At 43.6% G+C, this 16,270-nt stretch overlaps 1 protein-coding gene across 1 annotated transcript in view; it reads right to left on the bottom strand.

Moving 5' to 3' along the window:
- Positions 1–16,270, bottom strand: part of MAGI1 (membrane associated guanylate kinase, WW and PDZ domain containing 1) — a 358,453-nt gene that overhangs the window by 31,546 nt on the left and 310,637 nt on the right. The window contains exon 13 of the mRNA XM_074152607.1: positions 5,889–5,920. Within this exon, the coding sequence (XP_074008708.1) occupies positions 5,889–5,920 (32 nt within the window). The remainder of the gene's footprint in view (positions 1–5,888; positions 5,921–16,270) is intronic.

Here is a 16,270-nt window from a genome sequence, read left to right as displayed (position 1 = left end):
CACATGCAGCCCTTCAGGTTTTAAATGAAGCCGTTTTAAAACATCTATCCTGTGGATAATCACTCCTTTGTAACTCAAAAATATAAAAAAGAAAAAAACACTTTACAACTCTCAGTCCAGCCATCTGGATTGTTTTGTTTGTTTGGCTAAACTACTAAAATAACTACAAGCATCCTGTGAAACTTCAGGCCAATCTCACTGGAAATAGCTGGTTTACAGAAGCTGGAGTACGGGGACCAAAATGTGGAGCTTTATTCAGCCCTTGGGGAAATGTTGAGAACTCTCTGAAAACTTTCCGATTTAAAGAGAAACAAAGTTTGAGCTTTAAAATGTGCTCTCACTTTATGACATAAGAGGTCTAAATGCTGCACAGATGATGAATTCTGTTTCATATTTGAGTTGCAAATGGAAGTGTGTTTCTCAAGCAAAACCACCTCTAATTAAACTAGAGTTGCAATTGCAAATACACAGACATTTTGCAAGAAATAGAGGAAAACTTCTTCAGAGGGACAGCTGCTTTTCCAAACAATAGTCCCTCCAAAAAGCCTGAAACATCTCTGTTTAGGAGTTGAAGAGGGGAACAGAGAAAGGGGAACACAACCATGGAAATAATTAATATATGTAATTAAATTAATTCAAGACCATATTAAACAACTTTCACATCACCAAAGGAGGTTTGGGGCCAAACTTCTGTTCACGTGCTGCAGCAGCTTCAGCCCATCAGCATCACCAGGACTCGCAGGGGTCCGATGGCCCTGCTCTCTGCGGTGCTCCTGCAGTGGGGACTGCCCAGATGAAGAAGTTTGTGCCTTGGGGCAAAGGTGGAGCTTTCCCAAGAGAGATGAGCTGACCATACACCAATGAAAGGATGGCTTCTCCTTCTCCTGCCTTGTTCCTAGCTTTGGGGGAGATCCTCCCGGGTTCGGATCTGACTGCCTGGCTCACACAGCTCATACAAAGGCAGGAAAGCAGCTAAATCAGGGCCAGATGAGTACAGGGCTGTTTGGTGACAAACCATTGCAGAATGGGTGGGCCAGATCTCACCTAGAGATGCTGATCATGTCCTTCAGTGCAAACTGAAGCAGATCAGCTGAATCGAATCACGTTGACTTCTGACAGTAGCTACATGGGGCATTGAACTACCCAAGTCAGCAAGAGCACCCCTGACGTCCCAGAGTCTATGGTCTTCTCCAGAGCTGTTGATAAGCATAAATAACTTGCCAGAAAGACTCTTGGCCAAAAGTGCCTAGAAATCAAGACTACAAAGACTACCCTGAGTCCATTTAGGCAGACTGCACACCTAAACACAGGTGATAGGAAAAAGCAATTGCCTTGGTACTGTATTACAGCCATGACAAAATAAATACGTGGAAGTTTGGAGCTTCTCACGCTCTACCCACGCCTCAGGTCTCAGATGCATGGTCTGTGCCAGCTTCCCTACACTCCTGCTGAAACTTCGTAGTGCTCCTCCTGCAAAATGTAAGATGAAGAAAAGGTACCGTTGGGAATGAAGTCTTTTCTAGCTGTCCTTTCCTCACTGGCTGAGGTCAACAGGAACGTCAATGTGCCTTGGATTTCTGCGTGCAGCTGTGGGGGCAATTGCTGCAGACGAGGGGCAGCAGCAGTCAGGGTCTGGGCATACATCAGCCTTCCAGGATTTCTTCCCCCCACTGTGCAAACCCATTTTCAGCCACAGGGACTCCATTTGCCGACCTGAAAGGCAGCTTCTCCCTCAGCGGAGAGGTTGAGAGAGCCCACACTGAGCATTCCATCGCCCTCTGATTACAGGGAGGGAAGAAAACAGCAAAGGTGATGGGAACCGGGGAGCTTGAAGCTGTTGTGTTTCAAAAGGAGATAGGAGGAAAACTGCTCGCAAAAGTCTCCAAGTGCCTGGAAAATGCTACAGATACCTACATAGCTGAGACCGGTTTGTCATTCATCCTAAATGAAAGAGTAATTAGATGTTACTTCGTACAGTGACTGCTAAAACAACTGAGGCCCAAGACACAGCTGTGAGGTGGCTGCAGGCAGAGATGGGACGCTAATTATTAGCAGCAGTTGTGTATGTCTGTGTCAGGAAGAGAGAAACCCGCACCAGAAGAGGCGATGGTGGCAGGGAGCATATCCTGTGGCACGAATGGACAGCAAAGCTTTTTGGCACGGGGTTCTCCAGGCATAAATCTGCAAGAGGGAAGAGTTGCTGTGGTCTCCTTCCACAGCATTTTAGGTGGTGTGAAAAAAATGGGTCTCTGAATGAAGACGGATGTGTTGTACAAACACACATGCTGTGAAACCAATTTCTCCTCGTGGCGAATCCAGGACATCAGCAGAGCCCCAAGTGCTGCCTATCCATCCGAAATACAGGGCAAGTCTCTTGTCAGGGACAGGCTGTGCACAGGAATTGCATTTTTGGCCACAATTCAGCTATGCTGACAATGTATGCATTTACACCCAAACAAAAAATCAGATTTTTGGAAGAGCTTAGCACTTTCTTCCCCCTGTAGTGATCCTGTCTTCTGGTGATCTAGCTGCAGATTTTGTGCTCTAGAGCGGTTTGGAGAAGCGGGTCCTGGCAGCGACAGCAAACGGAGTTGGAAATGGGAATCTTTGCCCCCTTGTGGAGTATTTTGATGCAAGCAACAAGGAAAAAAAAAAAAAAAAGAAAAAAAAAGTTTGTTTTCATCTGTGTTATACCAGGATAATTGCAGGAGAAATTGCTATACTAGAGAACTTGTACACTGCAAATGTATATCCACAGACAGTCAATACAAAAATGTTACCCATTTTCATCTAAAGAAGACTCCATGGGAAAATGAAAAACAAGCAGCACAGAGAGCTGCTGTGAGCGTGTCCTTGGTCGGGGGGAAGGGGAAAGAAAGGACTTGGAAGTGCCCAGTCCCATGTATGGCTGCAAACTTTTTTTTTTTTATTTAATTTGGCTCTTTCACCATTGTTGAAAAACTCTCCTTAAAAACTGAGAAAAAACTGAGCAAAGCTCATCAGAAGTTACACGCCGGCTGAAAAATACAGCCCAAGAAAACTGAGCTCAAAGCAGAAAAATATCCCCAGACTGTGCCTCAGCCCCAGCACTAACAAACCTCCCCAAGGGGATAAAACACCTCCTGCCAGCCGGGAGGTACCCGACAGCCTGAAGTCGACCTTTTGGGAATAGGGCATTGGGGCTGATAGCTAAAAATAGGGCATGCTTGAGAAGGAGACAGCTGTTGGCAGCAAGTTGGGAGCGTGTCTGGGCTATGGGAAAGAAACCGAGGAAACATAAGAGGGCTCGTCACTGCGCTGAGCGAAGCAGAAGAGGATGGAGACCTGAGCTCGTGTCTTCCCCGACGCAGCAGAAGAAACAAAGAATGAGCACAAGAATGGGCCAACTACTCCTAGCCTGGATGCACGCTGTCCTCTAACTGCAGCTAATTTATTAATCAGGGAATACTGCACAATGTTCCCCCTGTGTTGGGCAAAGGGAGCTGGGGAAAGAGGCAGCGCGTCCAACCCAAGCCCCACAGCCAGCTGTGTGGCACTGGGGACAGCTGGTGGGGACACAGCTCAGCTGGCAGCACCCGCCTTCACCCTAAAGCTGCAAGTGCAGCAAACCATCCCCGGGAAATGCCCGGGCAGGGTGCAGCGAGATGGTGTCCCAGCTGGGGAACATGCCAGCAGGGCAGGCCTGGTTCTCCCCAGCCAGGACACGAACAAGAGAGAATCTTCATGGCCAAGAGGGCTGGGCTCCCCTTGCCCCACAACTAAACCGAGGAAGGAAGGTGTTTAGCAATGCCCTTGCTTTTATGCGTTTGACCATCGCCTTGGCCACATGAGCTCTGATGTTGGTGTAAATCCACCCCAGAGAGCCCCGAGGACAGTTGTCTCCTCTGCACAAGGGTGCCTCAAGGCGCCTTGCTCCAGGTTTCCGTGCCCAACTCGTGCCGATGCCTGGGGACGAAGGAGCGGCTGTGCCTTCATCCGGCAAGCTTTGCCCCTCTGAGGAGCGGTCAATCATTAAGGCTGCTGCACAATGCGGCAGTGTAAAACATCGCTGCTAATTGCCGATGCAAATGATCCCGTGTGCAGGCAGGGGGAACAGGAGGCTCTGCTTTTTGTGAATCCTGCGCTTTAGAGGCAACAGCACCGCCTAGGGCCGTAGTAACAATTACTGGAGGGACCCTAAAGCAAGGTGAGAGAGGGTCTGGAGAGGCACATGAGGGAATGGCACTGCTTTCCCACGGCTGACCGGCTCATTAAAGCAAATAGTTGGGAGAAATCTGCCACTGCAGGGCTACACCTGTTTGCAAGCAGCCTCTTTGTTCACTGAGGCGGGATTATCCCGACACGGATTGAGATGCTGCTCAGATTTTCACAGTGCATCGCTGCCGAGCAGAGAGGTGTCTGACACGGCAGGATCCCGCTTTACCTGATGCTGAATGTGCGTGTGGCAAAGCGGGAGACTCCTCACTTTGAAGAGGCTGAGACTCATCGATCAGGACTAGTTTAACGACAGGAGTCAGAGTCTGGATCGAGTGCAGCCACTCCGGCTCCGACCGGGGAAAAAAGTGCAGGCGGAGAAAAGAAACGTGCCAGACGCGTATGCATTTTACACACTCGCTTCTGTTTTACCGAAGGCTGAAATAATCTGCGCGTATGACAGGAGGGAGCGTGCAGGGTCTGACATGCCTGTGATCTGCGAGGGAGCACACCCCGCACTTCTGCCTCTCAACATTAATGCGAGCTGACAATGGTAGAGGCCCGGGCTCACGTGACTTTAATCAGCGCTGCCCTAAGCCATCAGAATCACATTAATTATTTCAGGGCTTTCTTTTTGGATGAACAGAGGACTCGTATTAAGAGCAGGAGCCTTCTGCTCAGCCCCTTCATAAAGCTCTTGCCCAGGTTTGCAGAGAGGTGGGCTGTGCCCAGCTGCAGGTTTTGGCACCCACCGGGGACTGTCGGTGAAGTTTCGCACCGTCTCACAACACGGCAAAGACCTTACTGGCTCTGCTCCCCCAAAGCCACTGGCAGAGAATTCCCTTTTTTCCCCCCCTCCCTCTCAACAGATAACCGCAAACTTTCAGGCTTTAAGTATTCCATTTCCTTTAAAAATAAAACATTTCTTTTTGTTCCATACAAATAGCCCGTTAATTTCTTCCGCAATATCATGCACGGAGCTTTAATGATACTTTAGATCACGGCTTCCATGCTATTAGCTAACATGTCATCCAGGTAACAGCTTTACATGGAAATAAGATCAGAAGGGACAAGAAATACTGTTCTGTTTGGGCTTTTTTTTTGGGGGGGGGGGGTTGTTTTTTTTTTAAATATAAGGAATCTCACACTTGCAGCATAATCCTGCTCAGTATGAAAACGCCTCCAGGGCAAGCACTCGGACAGCTAACTGTGCTTTTCCTGGGAACCGAAATCATGCTCCGTCCATGCTTTGTCTCTCTCGACAAGGTGCATGCTTTCCCATTCCGTTAATAATTCAGCCAAGGGTACTCAAGAAAACTCAGGGAGTTAATGGAAAAGGTTGGTGCCTACGAGCACCCGACAGGAATTGCTATCTGGCAAGAAGGTGGAGCCTCCCATCTTTCCAAAAGGAAACAATAGCTTTTTCTTTTTTTTTTGGTAAGTTAAACGACAGGGAAGCTCATCTGTCAGGGAAGAGGATCTGTAAACCTGAGGCTTTATTTGCAAACAAGTCCCCCTTCCGTTCCGCATTCCTCTTTCATCTCCCCATGCAGCAGGAGCCGTGCAAGGTAATCATGGTTGCAACAGAAAGACAACTTAAAACAATCGAAACCCACAAAGAAAACAAATCAAACTCGTGCCTTTCTCCTACAAACCAGACAAACACACAAAAATAGTAGCTGAAAAGTGCTTACCGACTTTGGGCTCTTCTTTGGGACCGGCAGTCCTGAAAAATGGCAACAAGGGAAAAATAAACATTAGCATCTAACCGTTACCTTCCCTTAAAGAAAAATCCCTAGGTGTATCATCCGAACGTAGCCATCTGCAGAGTTATGTCAGCTTTCCCTCTCGCATCGGAGTTACCAGTCTGTTCATATCGAATCAAAGCGCAGGGAGAGGGAGCGAGAGCGGGGAAAGAGGGAGCTGGGGGGAGAGCTCTCTCTGCATTAGCGATGCTGACTTGTGCTGCAGCAGCCGGGAGGCTGGGAGAGAAAACCCACAGCCCTCAGCGGCCGCCGAAACCCAGCGCTTGGGCAGAATCTCAAATGCTCCCCTGGATTAGGGGAGACTTAGCTTACAATTAAGCCGGGGCTATTTCCTTTTGACGCGATCGGCTCGGCGATTTTATCAGACCAATCGCGGCGGCGCAGGGGAAACAGGTTGATTTTTAAAAAAAAAGTATTTCGCTAGAAATTGATTTTTGAAAGGAAATTCTGCATCAGCTTGAGCTGGGAGGCACGGGCTGGGCAAAGGAAAACAAAAGCATGCGGAGGAGTAAGCTTTTATCCCTAAAAACATGAACGCTACTGAGAAAACACTCATTTTCCTTCCTGTCCATCCTAATCTTTGAAGGCAGAGATTTTATCTGATAGTTATAATTTCAGAGAGCTGAGGCTTGAAAACAGCACTGCAAATGTCCTGACCCTTGTGGGAGATGCTGGGGAGCTTGGAGAAGGGGGGCTTACACAGGTTGCAGTTGATGCAAAGAAAGAAACAACTGGGAGGGCACCAGAGAAGGTTTTTTCAAGGACAGTTTTGCATTTTGGAGCAGCATCTTACTTGCTCTGTGATGAGAAAGAGATCTCAAGTGGGATTTCTATCGACTACTTCTGCATATAGCCCAGTTCCCAGCAGCAAAGGAGACGCTTGTCTGGGGAATTTAGCTACAACGCAGGAAAAGCTCTTTCCTGGGCATTCTGCAAATCACCTTAATTTTCCTCCACTGTTGGAGGAGAGGGAACTCCCCAGTTCTTGCTCTGTGTAACACTCCAGAAAACAGACATAAGCCAAACACAGATTACACTCCACATTAAGTGCTCAGTAATTCAGATGTTTGAAATCTGCTTTTGTCTTTAGGATCTGATTTATGTGGCATTTATGCCACATTATGTTTTCTACTTTATGCATTTTGTTTGCGCTAAAACCCATGCCCTCGTCTAACTTTTACAGAGAGAATAAAATAAGTGATGCAAGTGAATTACAGATCTGTCTCAGAAGAAGCTCATTTTAAGGTAATTTGGGAGATGTTAGTTCCAAATAGGGAAGGATTCACAATTAAAAATGATAAACAGAGCTCACTTTGCCGCCTGTTCACAGACTGGCGTGCAAACTGTAATGTGTACTTTAAATGGAATATTTTCAGCTTTTGAGGAATATCTGTGCTCTGCACGTCACTTTGATGCATTCCCAGTCAATAGCTGATACCCCTCCAGGCACTGATTGATCGAGGGACAATGAAACATCAAAACTGTTTGAACTAAACAATTAAGACCGCAGCTTCATTTCTGCTGATGGTGACTGTGTTTGTACAATACACTTAAAGAGGAAAGCACTAATAACGTTCATGGCAAGTCACATTTTTAACAGGCATCATTTATCACAGAGATAAACACACAGATAGAGATTCTCCCCCTCTCTCTCTCCCCTTCCACATGCATGCACACACGTTTACTCTCCCTTTCCAAGAGATGCTCTTTCCTATTAAATCAATAGGTAGAACACATCCCCGTGCACGCACGCACCCTTAATAGACCGCCATGAGCCAGAAAAGGTATTACAGCAATTTAAATGTTCCCCGCAAAAAACTAAAGCTGAGATGCAGCTGGGCTGTTGTTTAAATTGTAGCAGAATTCAGTTTATTGCATCCCAAGCATTAAATGTTAAAATTTACTAAGTATGAACTACTGAACAAACCTTTCCTTCAAAGCTTGTCATTCATTTTGGCTGTTCCAATCCAAAAGAGATAGAAAATGCTTGAGAAATAATAGAAAACACATACAAGGCCATTGTTTGTTGGGTCCTTCAGAGGCCGATGAATCTTATATTGTCACTGCTCTGTGCCAGACTTTGCTGCAGAACAAGCAGTAATTGACTTTTTACCAAAATAAGTGACTGCAGAACACGTTAATAAATGTTGGTAGTTTTTCGTGGGGCAAGCTTGTACTCGGGAATAACCTGCCTGTACCTTTTCCTGTTAAAAAGTTATTTATTCATCTGATTATGGTCTCATTTTAAACCCCCAGTTCTTGACGCAGCAGGCCAAATGAGCAAATGATAGGTATAATATGTAGTTTTCATGCTCAGATGATGGAAAGGATGCAGCATTTAACAGCGATGAACACGAAGCGCTTGAATAACCCTCAAATCCTGGAAGCATCCCTAGCAAGAAAATGCTGAGCTTTATCGAAAAGCTTCTGGCATAAACAATTGCCCATGCCTATGAGTTTGGGATGGCGACAACTACGAATTATAACATTCGCATATTGATTACAGTGCCTGGTGCCCAGGCCACCTCTCATGCCATGTCTTGCCTGGTATGCTCATCCTCCCAGCTGCCCCGCTCTCCCCTGAAGCCTCACCTCAAGTTTTTCAGAGGTAAATGGGCCAAGCATGGACTTAGCAGGCAGTTTGCATCTCTTCAGTGTAGTCCCATTTTTTAGTGCTCAGAGCCTGAGCATTCCCTGGCTAAGGGAATTCACATCCCTGGCTAAGACAAGCCAAAAGGTTCATATCCAACAACGGAATAGTAGTAGTTTATATATACGCTGTTTGCAACGCAACTCCTCTGTGATTTAATGCCTATGGACATCTCTCACTAGTACTTGAAATGCATCTTCTCATTTTGGGGGCTTTTTGGAGGTGCAGACTGGGGACAGTGTCATGCAACCGAACGGGGCTGTTGTCATCACAGAGTTAACAGTGTTTTAAAACAAACGAGCCCATCTGGTAAACAATGTCAATATGACCTAAAACCCCTTGAATGGGCTCATTGTAGCTACTTACTAAATGTGCCTGGAATTAAATTAATTAGAAAACACAAATTACTCTCCTCTAAATAACAATGTAATAAAGCAACTGCTTAATGAAAAATATCAGTGATCAGTGAGCAATCCGCAAGCACAAAAAAAAGGGACTGTAATCAAACTAAATTCACAGGCTCGTCAGCAAGGAAAGAAAGGCTTCGTACAAGGTTAGTCAAAACCGAGTCAGATGCAGGGATCTAAATTAAACTAATTATCACAGAGATTATTACATTTATCTTAACAAAAACCTCTCTCTTTTCTCCCCAGTACTCCCTAAAGCTCTATGTACAGCTGGCTGCATCCATCTGCTCAACTACGTTTTGTAACATTGGGAAAAAAACGCAAATCATTAAGCAAGTTTTGTACCATGACTTCAGCACTCTTAACGCCATTACCCACCAGGAGCAGTATTTCTGCTGTGTGACATCGCATTATGTTGTGAGGGATGCGGTCCACGAAGTAAGGCCACAATCCAGGTTACTTCCTATCATTTGGCATGTGTTAATTTTACATCTTGTGCGGTAAAACTTTTGCAGCTGGGAAGCTGTAAATTCCCTAATCCTACCAGTGACAAGTTCTTGGAATAAACCCATGGGACAAAACCATGACCCCAAGTGTTGCTGTTTCTAACATGCAGTGGACCTCAATTTCTACAGAAACATTTCCTCAAATCTTTTGTCTGTATGCAACCAAAGTATCATGGGAACACCATGACAGGTGGAAAAGTCTGTTTTGCGGAGCACATACAGAATGCAACCTGCGACTACAAATCCATACCATGGCCTGGACTTGACTCTGGTGTGAGCTCAGAAGGCCACAAATGCTCAAAAATTACTCAGATGGACGTCAGACACATCATGCTCTGTTCCACAGCCCTGTATTTTAGAGCCAGTGGATCAAAATTATCAGAAGTTGAGTCTTAAGGAAGACCTATCTCTAGGCACCACAGAGTCATCCAGTCAACCCAACTGAACAGCTGGGTTACGTGAAGGCCAGTTGGCATGAATACTTCTCTCTCCACCACAGGAAAAAAAAAAAAAGAAAAAAAAAGTCTAAATTTCAATGGGATTTCAGCTGAAGTGGGAACAATTCAGTACCAGTTTGCACAATCCACGCCTAGTACAAAGGCACTCAAAGTTTCTAGGAGCCAATGTAAACACCAGACGTATCATCTTATTTATTGCTTACAGTATCTGTGGCTACTGTGACATTTTTCAGTTTCGGGGTGTTTTTGCACATGAAAGGAAAGAACAACTGTGTCCAGATCTTCACTTCTCATGATTGCTTAACACTTCCACTCAGGATACCCTGTGGATCATCCATATCCAACTGCAAAAAAAGCCATAGATGAGCCTTGGTGAAAAGGTCACCCATTTGGTCTTGCCATTACATGATCTGCAGCCCAGAATGCACAACAGCTGAAAATTAGCAGGAGATGAATAAAAACACAAGAAAAGAACCATTTCAGTGTGTCACAAGGTTAACATTTACAGAGAAAATGTTCCTGTCTGGAAAAAAAAAATTAACAAGCTTTCTAAATAGTGCTGCTTAAACTGTGGTGAATAAAAACCAAAGGCTGTATCAAAGAAAACAGACAGTTCGAAAGCTGAGGGGTAAAGTACTGGAGTCAGAGGGTACACAACCACATACCTGGCATTGCCCATTGATCACTGCTTTCTTCGTGCAAAACAAAGAACTCTAAATAATTAACGCTAATGGCCATTAGTGCTGCCAGGGGACAGGGGAGGGGAGGTTGGTGGTGACAAAGCAACCCCCTTGATTCTGGATAATCCACTGTGAAAGAATTTTTAATAAACGACAAACACTATCTAAAAAAACCAGATGGAACTTGATCTTTTCCAGAGTGGAGAAAGAACAAGAAAACATAGCAGAATAATTTGCAGCCGGAGAGGCAATCCTGCATGCCGGCATAAGGGGCACCATCAAGAAGAAAACCCCTACTTTATCCCTGCCCAACCTTTCTGCTCCTCATTGTGGTTTGCATAACGAGTGTCACCACACTAGCAAAAAAAATTACCTATGCGATAAAAGTTTTAAGCAAGAGAGTAATTTACACTGCAGGAATATAGCCCTGCCATAAATCAAGTTTGGTAACTACCAAATACAGTGAAAAATGCCACGTTTCTAATGCTAATGTTAAGAAAGTGATGTTGTCAGGAGACCATCTCGGGCATTATTAACCCACCGTCACTAGCAAAAAACATAATGAGCCATACTAGATTATTGTCATTAACAAGAATTTCAGTTCTAGATGCTCTAAAGATGTTAAATTGTATTAGTCTCAATTACTCATTCTTGGTCAGAATGCTAAACAATTCCTCATAATTGAAGTCTCAGTCATGTTTTCAACACCTCAAACCAGAATAGATTTTAGAAACGATAAAGATGTATGCTAATAAAATACTACTTAATTAGTATAAAAATATAAATTTAACTATGTAGTAAGACACATATGGTAATGCCAAGACAGTAAGATAATAAAGAGACTGAGAATTAGTGTGACAGTCACCCATCTAACTGATGATTGAAAGCGTGTCAGCAGTTCTTGTATTTTTTATTTTGAAACTCATTAAATGAAGAGTTTTTCCTAAAGCTTGAGCTGTTGGAGTCATATGCTTAGATGAAAATCTCTGCTAATATTTAAACAAGTATGTACATAGACATTAAATTTCTGAAACCACACAAATTTGAGAAGGTAAACACCAGAACTAGAAATTAATTAGAACCCCCCATGTTCTTTTTACATAAATATTTGTGTGTGTGTACACGTGCATTACATATTCTTTTTCATATACATAAGCATACACGTGTGGATATGCATGAAGGTACCTACCCTTTTCCACAAACCCACAAAATCTATGACTTCCAAACGTTTCTAGAGCACACCTCACAATTTTTTGGGAATGCTGTAATTTTGAAGATATCCAGTCCCAAACCCCTTCTCTTCAGCTGGCTGTCCTGTGGCATGGCCATGCGGGTACCCAAGGGCAGCAGCACCTCAAAGCCAAACTCATGTGCCACTCCAAACTCAGTACGGAGGACAGTGGTAGAGGAGACACCGTATTTTGCTATTGTCACATCTGTATTTATCCTGCTCAGTGAGGGTGTTTGTCTTCAGACTTATCACAGCACTGATACAAGGTGTAAATCCACACGCTCAAACCTCTGTGGCTTATGGCTGATTCTCGTATTTCATATTTGGAGAGCAGCCTGCACAAAGGGGACACCTACAAATAGGGCCCTCCTGGCATTAGTTTGATGTTGCTATTAATAAGTAACATCCCTTAATAATAAGCTAATATTTATAGAATGGTTAGCCAGATTGAGCCCTGGGGCATGCACATGCACACGCAGCAGGCTAAGGCAGAAAATCTTAATGAGAGGACAATGGATTTGCAGATGTTTTCACAAAACGTGACTTTATTTTATTTAAAACACAGTTTTCTATAAAAATAAATCAGTAACTCAGTATACTTGCAAGTATGTAACTGTAGATCTCCGCAACTAACCCTTAATGATAAGGATGGAGTCAAACCTCCTGGGGACTGATACTCACCTGCCACATCCCTACCAACATTATACCTTCATGTGCCCCCAGACACAGGGCCCTGACCTGCCCCAGCATCCTCAGCCAGATGTGCCACTTCCCTGAAGCTCAGCCTCCTCTACCAATTCTGTCTGGTCTACAAGCCCCGCCAGCTTCTCAAGTCCAGCTCATGGTACATCGCAGGTCTTCTGGCACAAAAGACACTGCTTTAGCAGGGACTTAAAGTCCTAATTACTATCACCATCACAAAAAGAAGTCCACAGGACCATGAAAAAAATAAATCTAAAAATGAATAAACACAAAATCCCAATGCAGAATGGGAAAAAAATTAAATTCAGAATAGAGACTTGAAGACATGAGGATACATATTTAAAAACAATCTGCCTCAGAATAAAACCATTGACTCGTCCATTACAAAGCCATCCTTCTCCCTCAGTTTTGCCCACCTGCTATTGCTTTTAACGACTCTCCAAATGTATTTAATTACAGCACTAAACAAAGACCTTTATTGGATTTCTGATACCTCATTAAATCTGTTATGACTGGTTATTATAATGCCAAATCAGGGCAGCAGCCACTGCACCTACCTGCAACGTGGCTGATAAAAACTCATTATTTACGAGTTATTTACGCACAACAAAACGCCACGCAGGCGGTATGTAAGGGTCGGTGGAAAAACCGGGTGGAATAACCCCCCCCTTGCTGCACAGCTCCAAGTCTGCTCCATTTCCTGCCGTGCAAATCCCGATGAAGATGTGGGAGGCACATCTCCAGCTAAATCTGCCTTATCTAATGCGTAGTATTAGGTTCTGCTGTGCCACCTTGTGTTACATCACATCACATTTGATATAAAACAACACTGTGTGGGTTTGAGTTGCTCCACTTATACCACTTCAGCATTTAATACCAAAACTAAATCAAAACATAAGGGGGGGGAAAAAAAGCGAACTTTCAAAACCTCAAGCTAGGGAGGAAAAAAAGCCTTTAGGAAGAATTTCAGAGCTCTCATCTTTCATTTGCTAAGCAAGCTCTTGTTTTGTTCTCATCTAAGAGCCTACTGCTTTCTGCAAGATAAGGTGGTTCATGCAATAAAACATCCTGATGGGAAGATTTCAGACATTTTTCTTCTTCCTGCATTCAGCAAATGCTTTGGTTTTCTTACTGACTGTAAAGCAGATCTAGATTCCCTGCCACAGAAAGGCAGCCGCGCGCATAACGTGCACGCCACCGCTATTGTGCTGTCAGTAAGCAAGACTACACAAAGCTGAAATTATTTCGTTATTCCAGATACGTTAATTGTTCACCTCCTTAATAATGATAGTACAGGTTTCCCTCCTGGCCTTAAAGCACGCTTCGCAAAATAGCTCAGAACTTCAGGACGGTATCTCAGCCCTTAAAATGAATGCAAAATGTGTAACAAAATGCCAAGCAATGAATCAGCAACTGTTCTAACCTATTTTACCCTTCCAAGTGACTCTGGAGCCCAGATGACACATATATCTGGGGGACACAAGCTATAGCGTAGATAGGCCATGCTGCCACAAAAATGCAGGGCAACTGATGTAAAACTAATGCTGACCCAAAAAGCAGATTTCACAGGCATCTCTTCATTTGCTTACTCATTTTTAGAAGAGAATCAGTGCAAATGGAGTTAATGAAGGGTAGCTGAGGGGAAAACACTTGTGCTTCCAATGACGAACAGATTAGTGTCAGCACTTTGCATGCATCACACCAGCAACAGCTGGAAATTCTGCAGGCAATTAAAATGTCCACGTACCAGCGATGCCAATTCTCCTTTAACATCAGAAATCTAATATTATAAAGCTGTTGGGTTTGGAGCATGACAATGTGCTTTGTTTGGAGTTTCTTAGCCTCCCAGGGTTTAGAAAAGGCAATTGAATATGAATACTAGAGGCTTGAAATAAAAAGATATAAAAACACCACATCGGAGTTCTTTCTATCTGGAATTCTGGAAGCTTAATGTAGGATTTTTAAGCGCTTGGGCTTTTTGAGGTTGATATTCAAATTTGTCACTTACTATTTTAACTGGGTGTCTTGCATTGAGAAACTCCAGCACAACCTGGTAATGTTAATTAATTAGTTCCCGCAAATGCACTATTTGTATGAACATTAGTAACGCACATCAAACTATTTGGTGTCTGAACAAGCTACCGACAATTACTCTTTGTGGTTGCAGGCGTTTGTAGGCATCCAAAACCTTGGTGAAACCCTGCTGCCTCCTGGAGTCTAATGGGAGCCTTGCCATGGACTTCAGCAGCACCAGAATCTCCCCCTTCATGTTTTTGGGAAGCACAGTTATTCCAAGCCTTGCAAATTCAGACCATCAAAAGCAAATGGCTAACGTCACTAAGATTAACACCTGTAAAGCACTTTGAAGGAGAAAAACACTGCGTAATCCCAAAATACTACATTATTTATAAGACAACCTGATTTTAAATGTTAAGTTTGGCTTATTTTTATCACAAAGAGAAAACAAGTTCCTGCTAGCTTGCTTTACAAAACCAATTACCAGTGATCAGTGTATGGTGCTGCATAACAATACACAGCCTTGCCCCAAAAAGGCGTATCTAAGACTCCGGAGCTGTTTAGAGGAAAATTAACTTGCACGGGGGATTGAAACACATGCACATAAGCAATTCTAATAAGGGGTATGAACTTCAGGCTGCTTATTAAAAATATAAAAATGTGTAAGATTTCCTTTATTTCATCTTTTCCTGACTTCAACTGATTTTTCTGTCTGCTTCTTGATACACTAGTCCCTAATCAGAATAAGCTGTAAGAGAATAGTAAATGTGACATCAAACTTGCTTTAAAGTCTCATCAGCTTTTTTGGCATTGTTAGAATATAATTCCGCTTAACAGAGCAAAGAGAATACCGAAGAGTGACTTGGTGCTTTGGAAAAAAAGGTGCAACTACTCCCAAACGAAGGTTCCCCCAGATCTGCTCCTTCCCTGCAACATAACTCATGGAAATGAGGCAGCTTGTGTTAAAATGGTATTGATTGTTTCAGCAATGTATTTTTACTAGGAACGCCTACTTTCAGAAAACTGAAAGGCAACTTTGTAAAACATTTAAAAAACATTAATTTCATTTTTAATGCAGTTTGTAGACCAACTTAGAAACTTTACTGGTGTGATTCCCTTATTCCCAGGCAAGATGAAACAATTGAAAACAGGTTTTTAAATGCCCAATGAGATTCCCCATTTAATGAGGAAATCCATAACTCTGGAATTACAAAGTAATAACCCTGGAATACAAAGTAATGAACTTGAAAAATAAATCTTGGCATCACACACGGACGTATATTTCTTTAAGCATACTATGATTCTGATTTTTCAAATAAAATGTATTGACTAATGAGGGGTGCCTGTGAGCTACCAAAAATATCCCCTCATCTGTTATTCCGGATGGTTTTATTTGCACTACAATATCAGGTATTTTTCAGTGTACAGCTCAAAATAACTTATACTGAGTGACACATTGCTGAGATTCAACAAGCAGGTTTGATGGAAGACACCTAAGCAGCTGGGAGCTTTCATAGCTGGTGGTCATTGACCAAAGGCAAGAGGTGACTTGAAATTTGATTTTCAAAAAATGTAGAGGTGAGTTGAGCACACAACATTGCAGAGAGGAATTAGATCTGCTCCTGCTTCGAGGTCAGGGAAGGAGCGGCCACAATGTGGT

Source organism: Numenius arquata, chromosome 8 (assembly GCF_964106895.1).
Source record: "Numenius arquata chromosome 8, bNumArq3.hap1.1, whole genome shotgun sequence".
Taxonomy (NCBI): domain Eukaryota; kingdom Metazoa; phylum Chordata; class Aves; order Charadriiformes; family Scolopacidae; genus Numenius; species Numenius arquata.
This window is presented reverse-complemented; position numbering and strand designations above follow the sequence as displayed.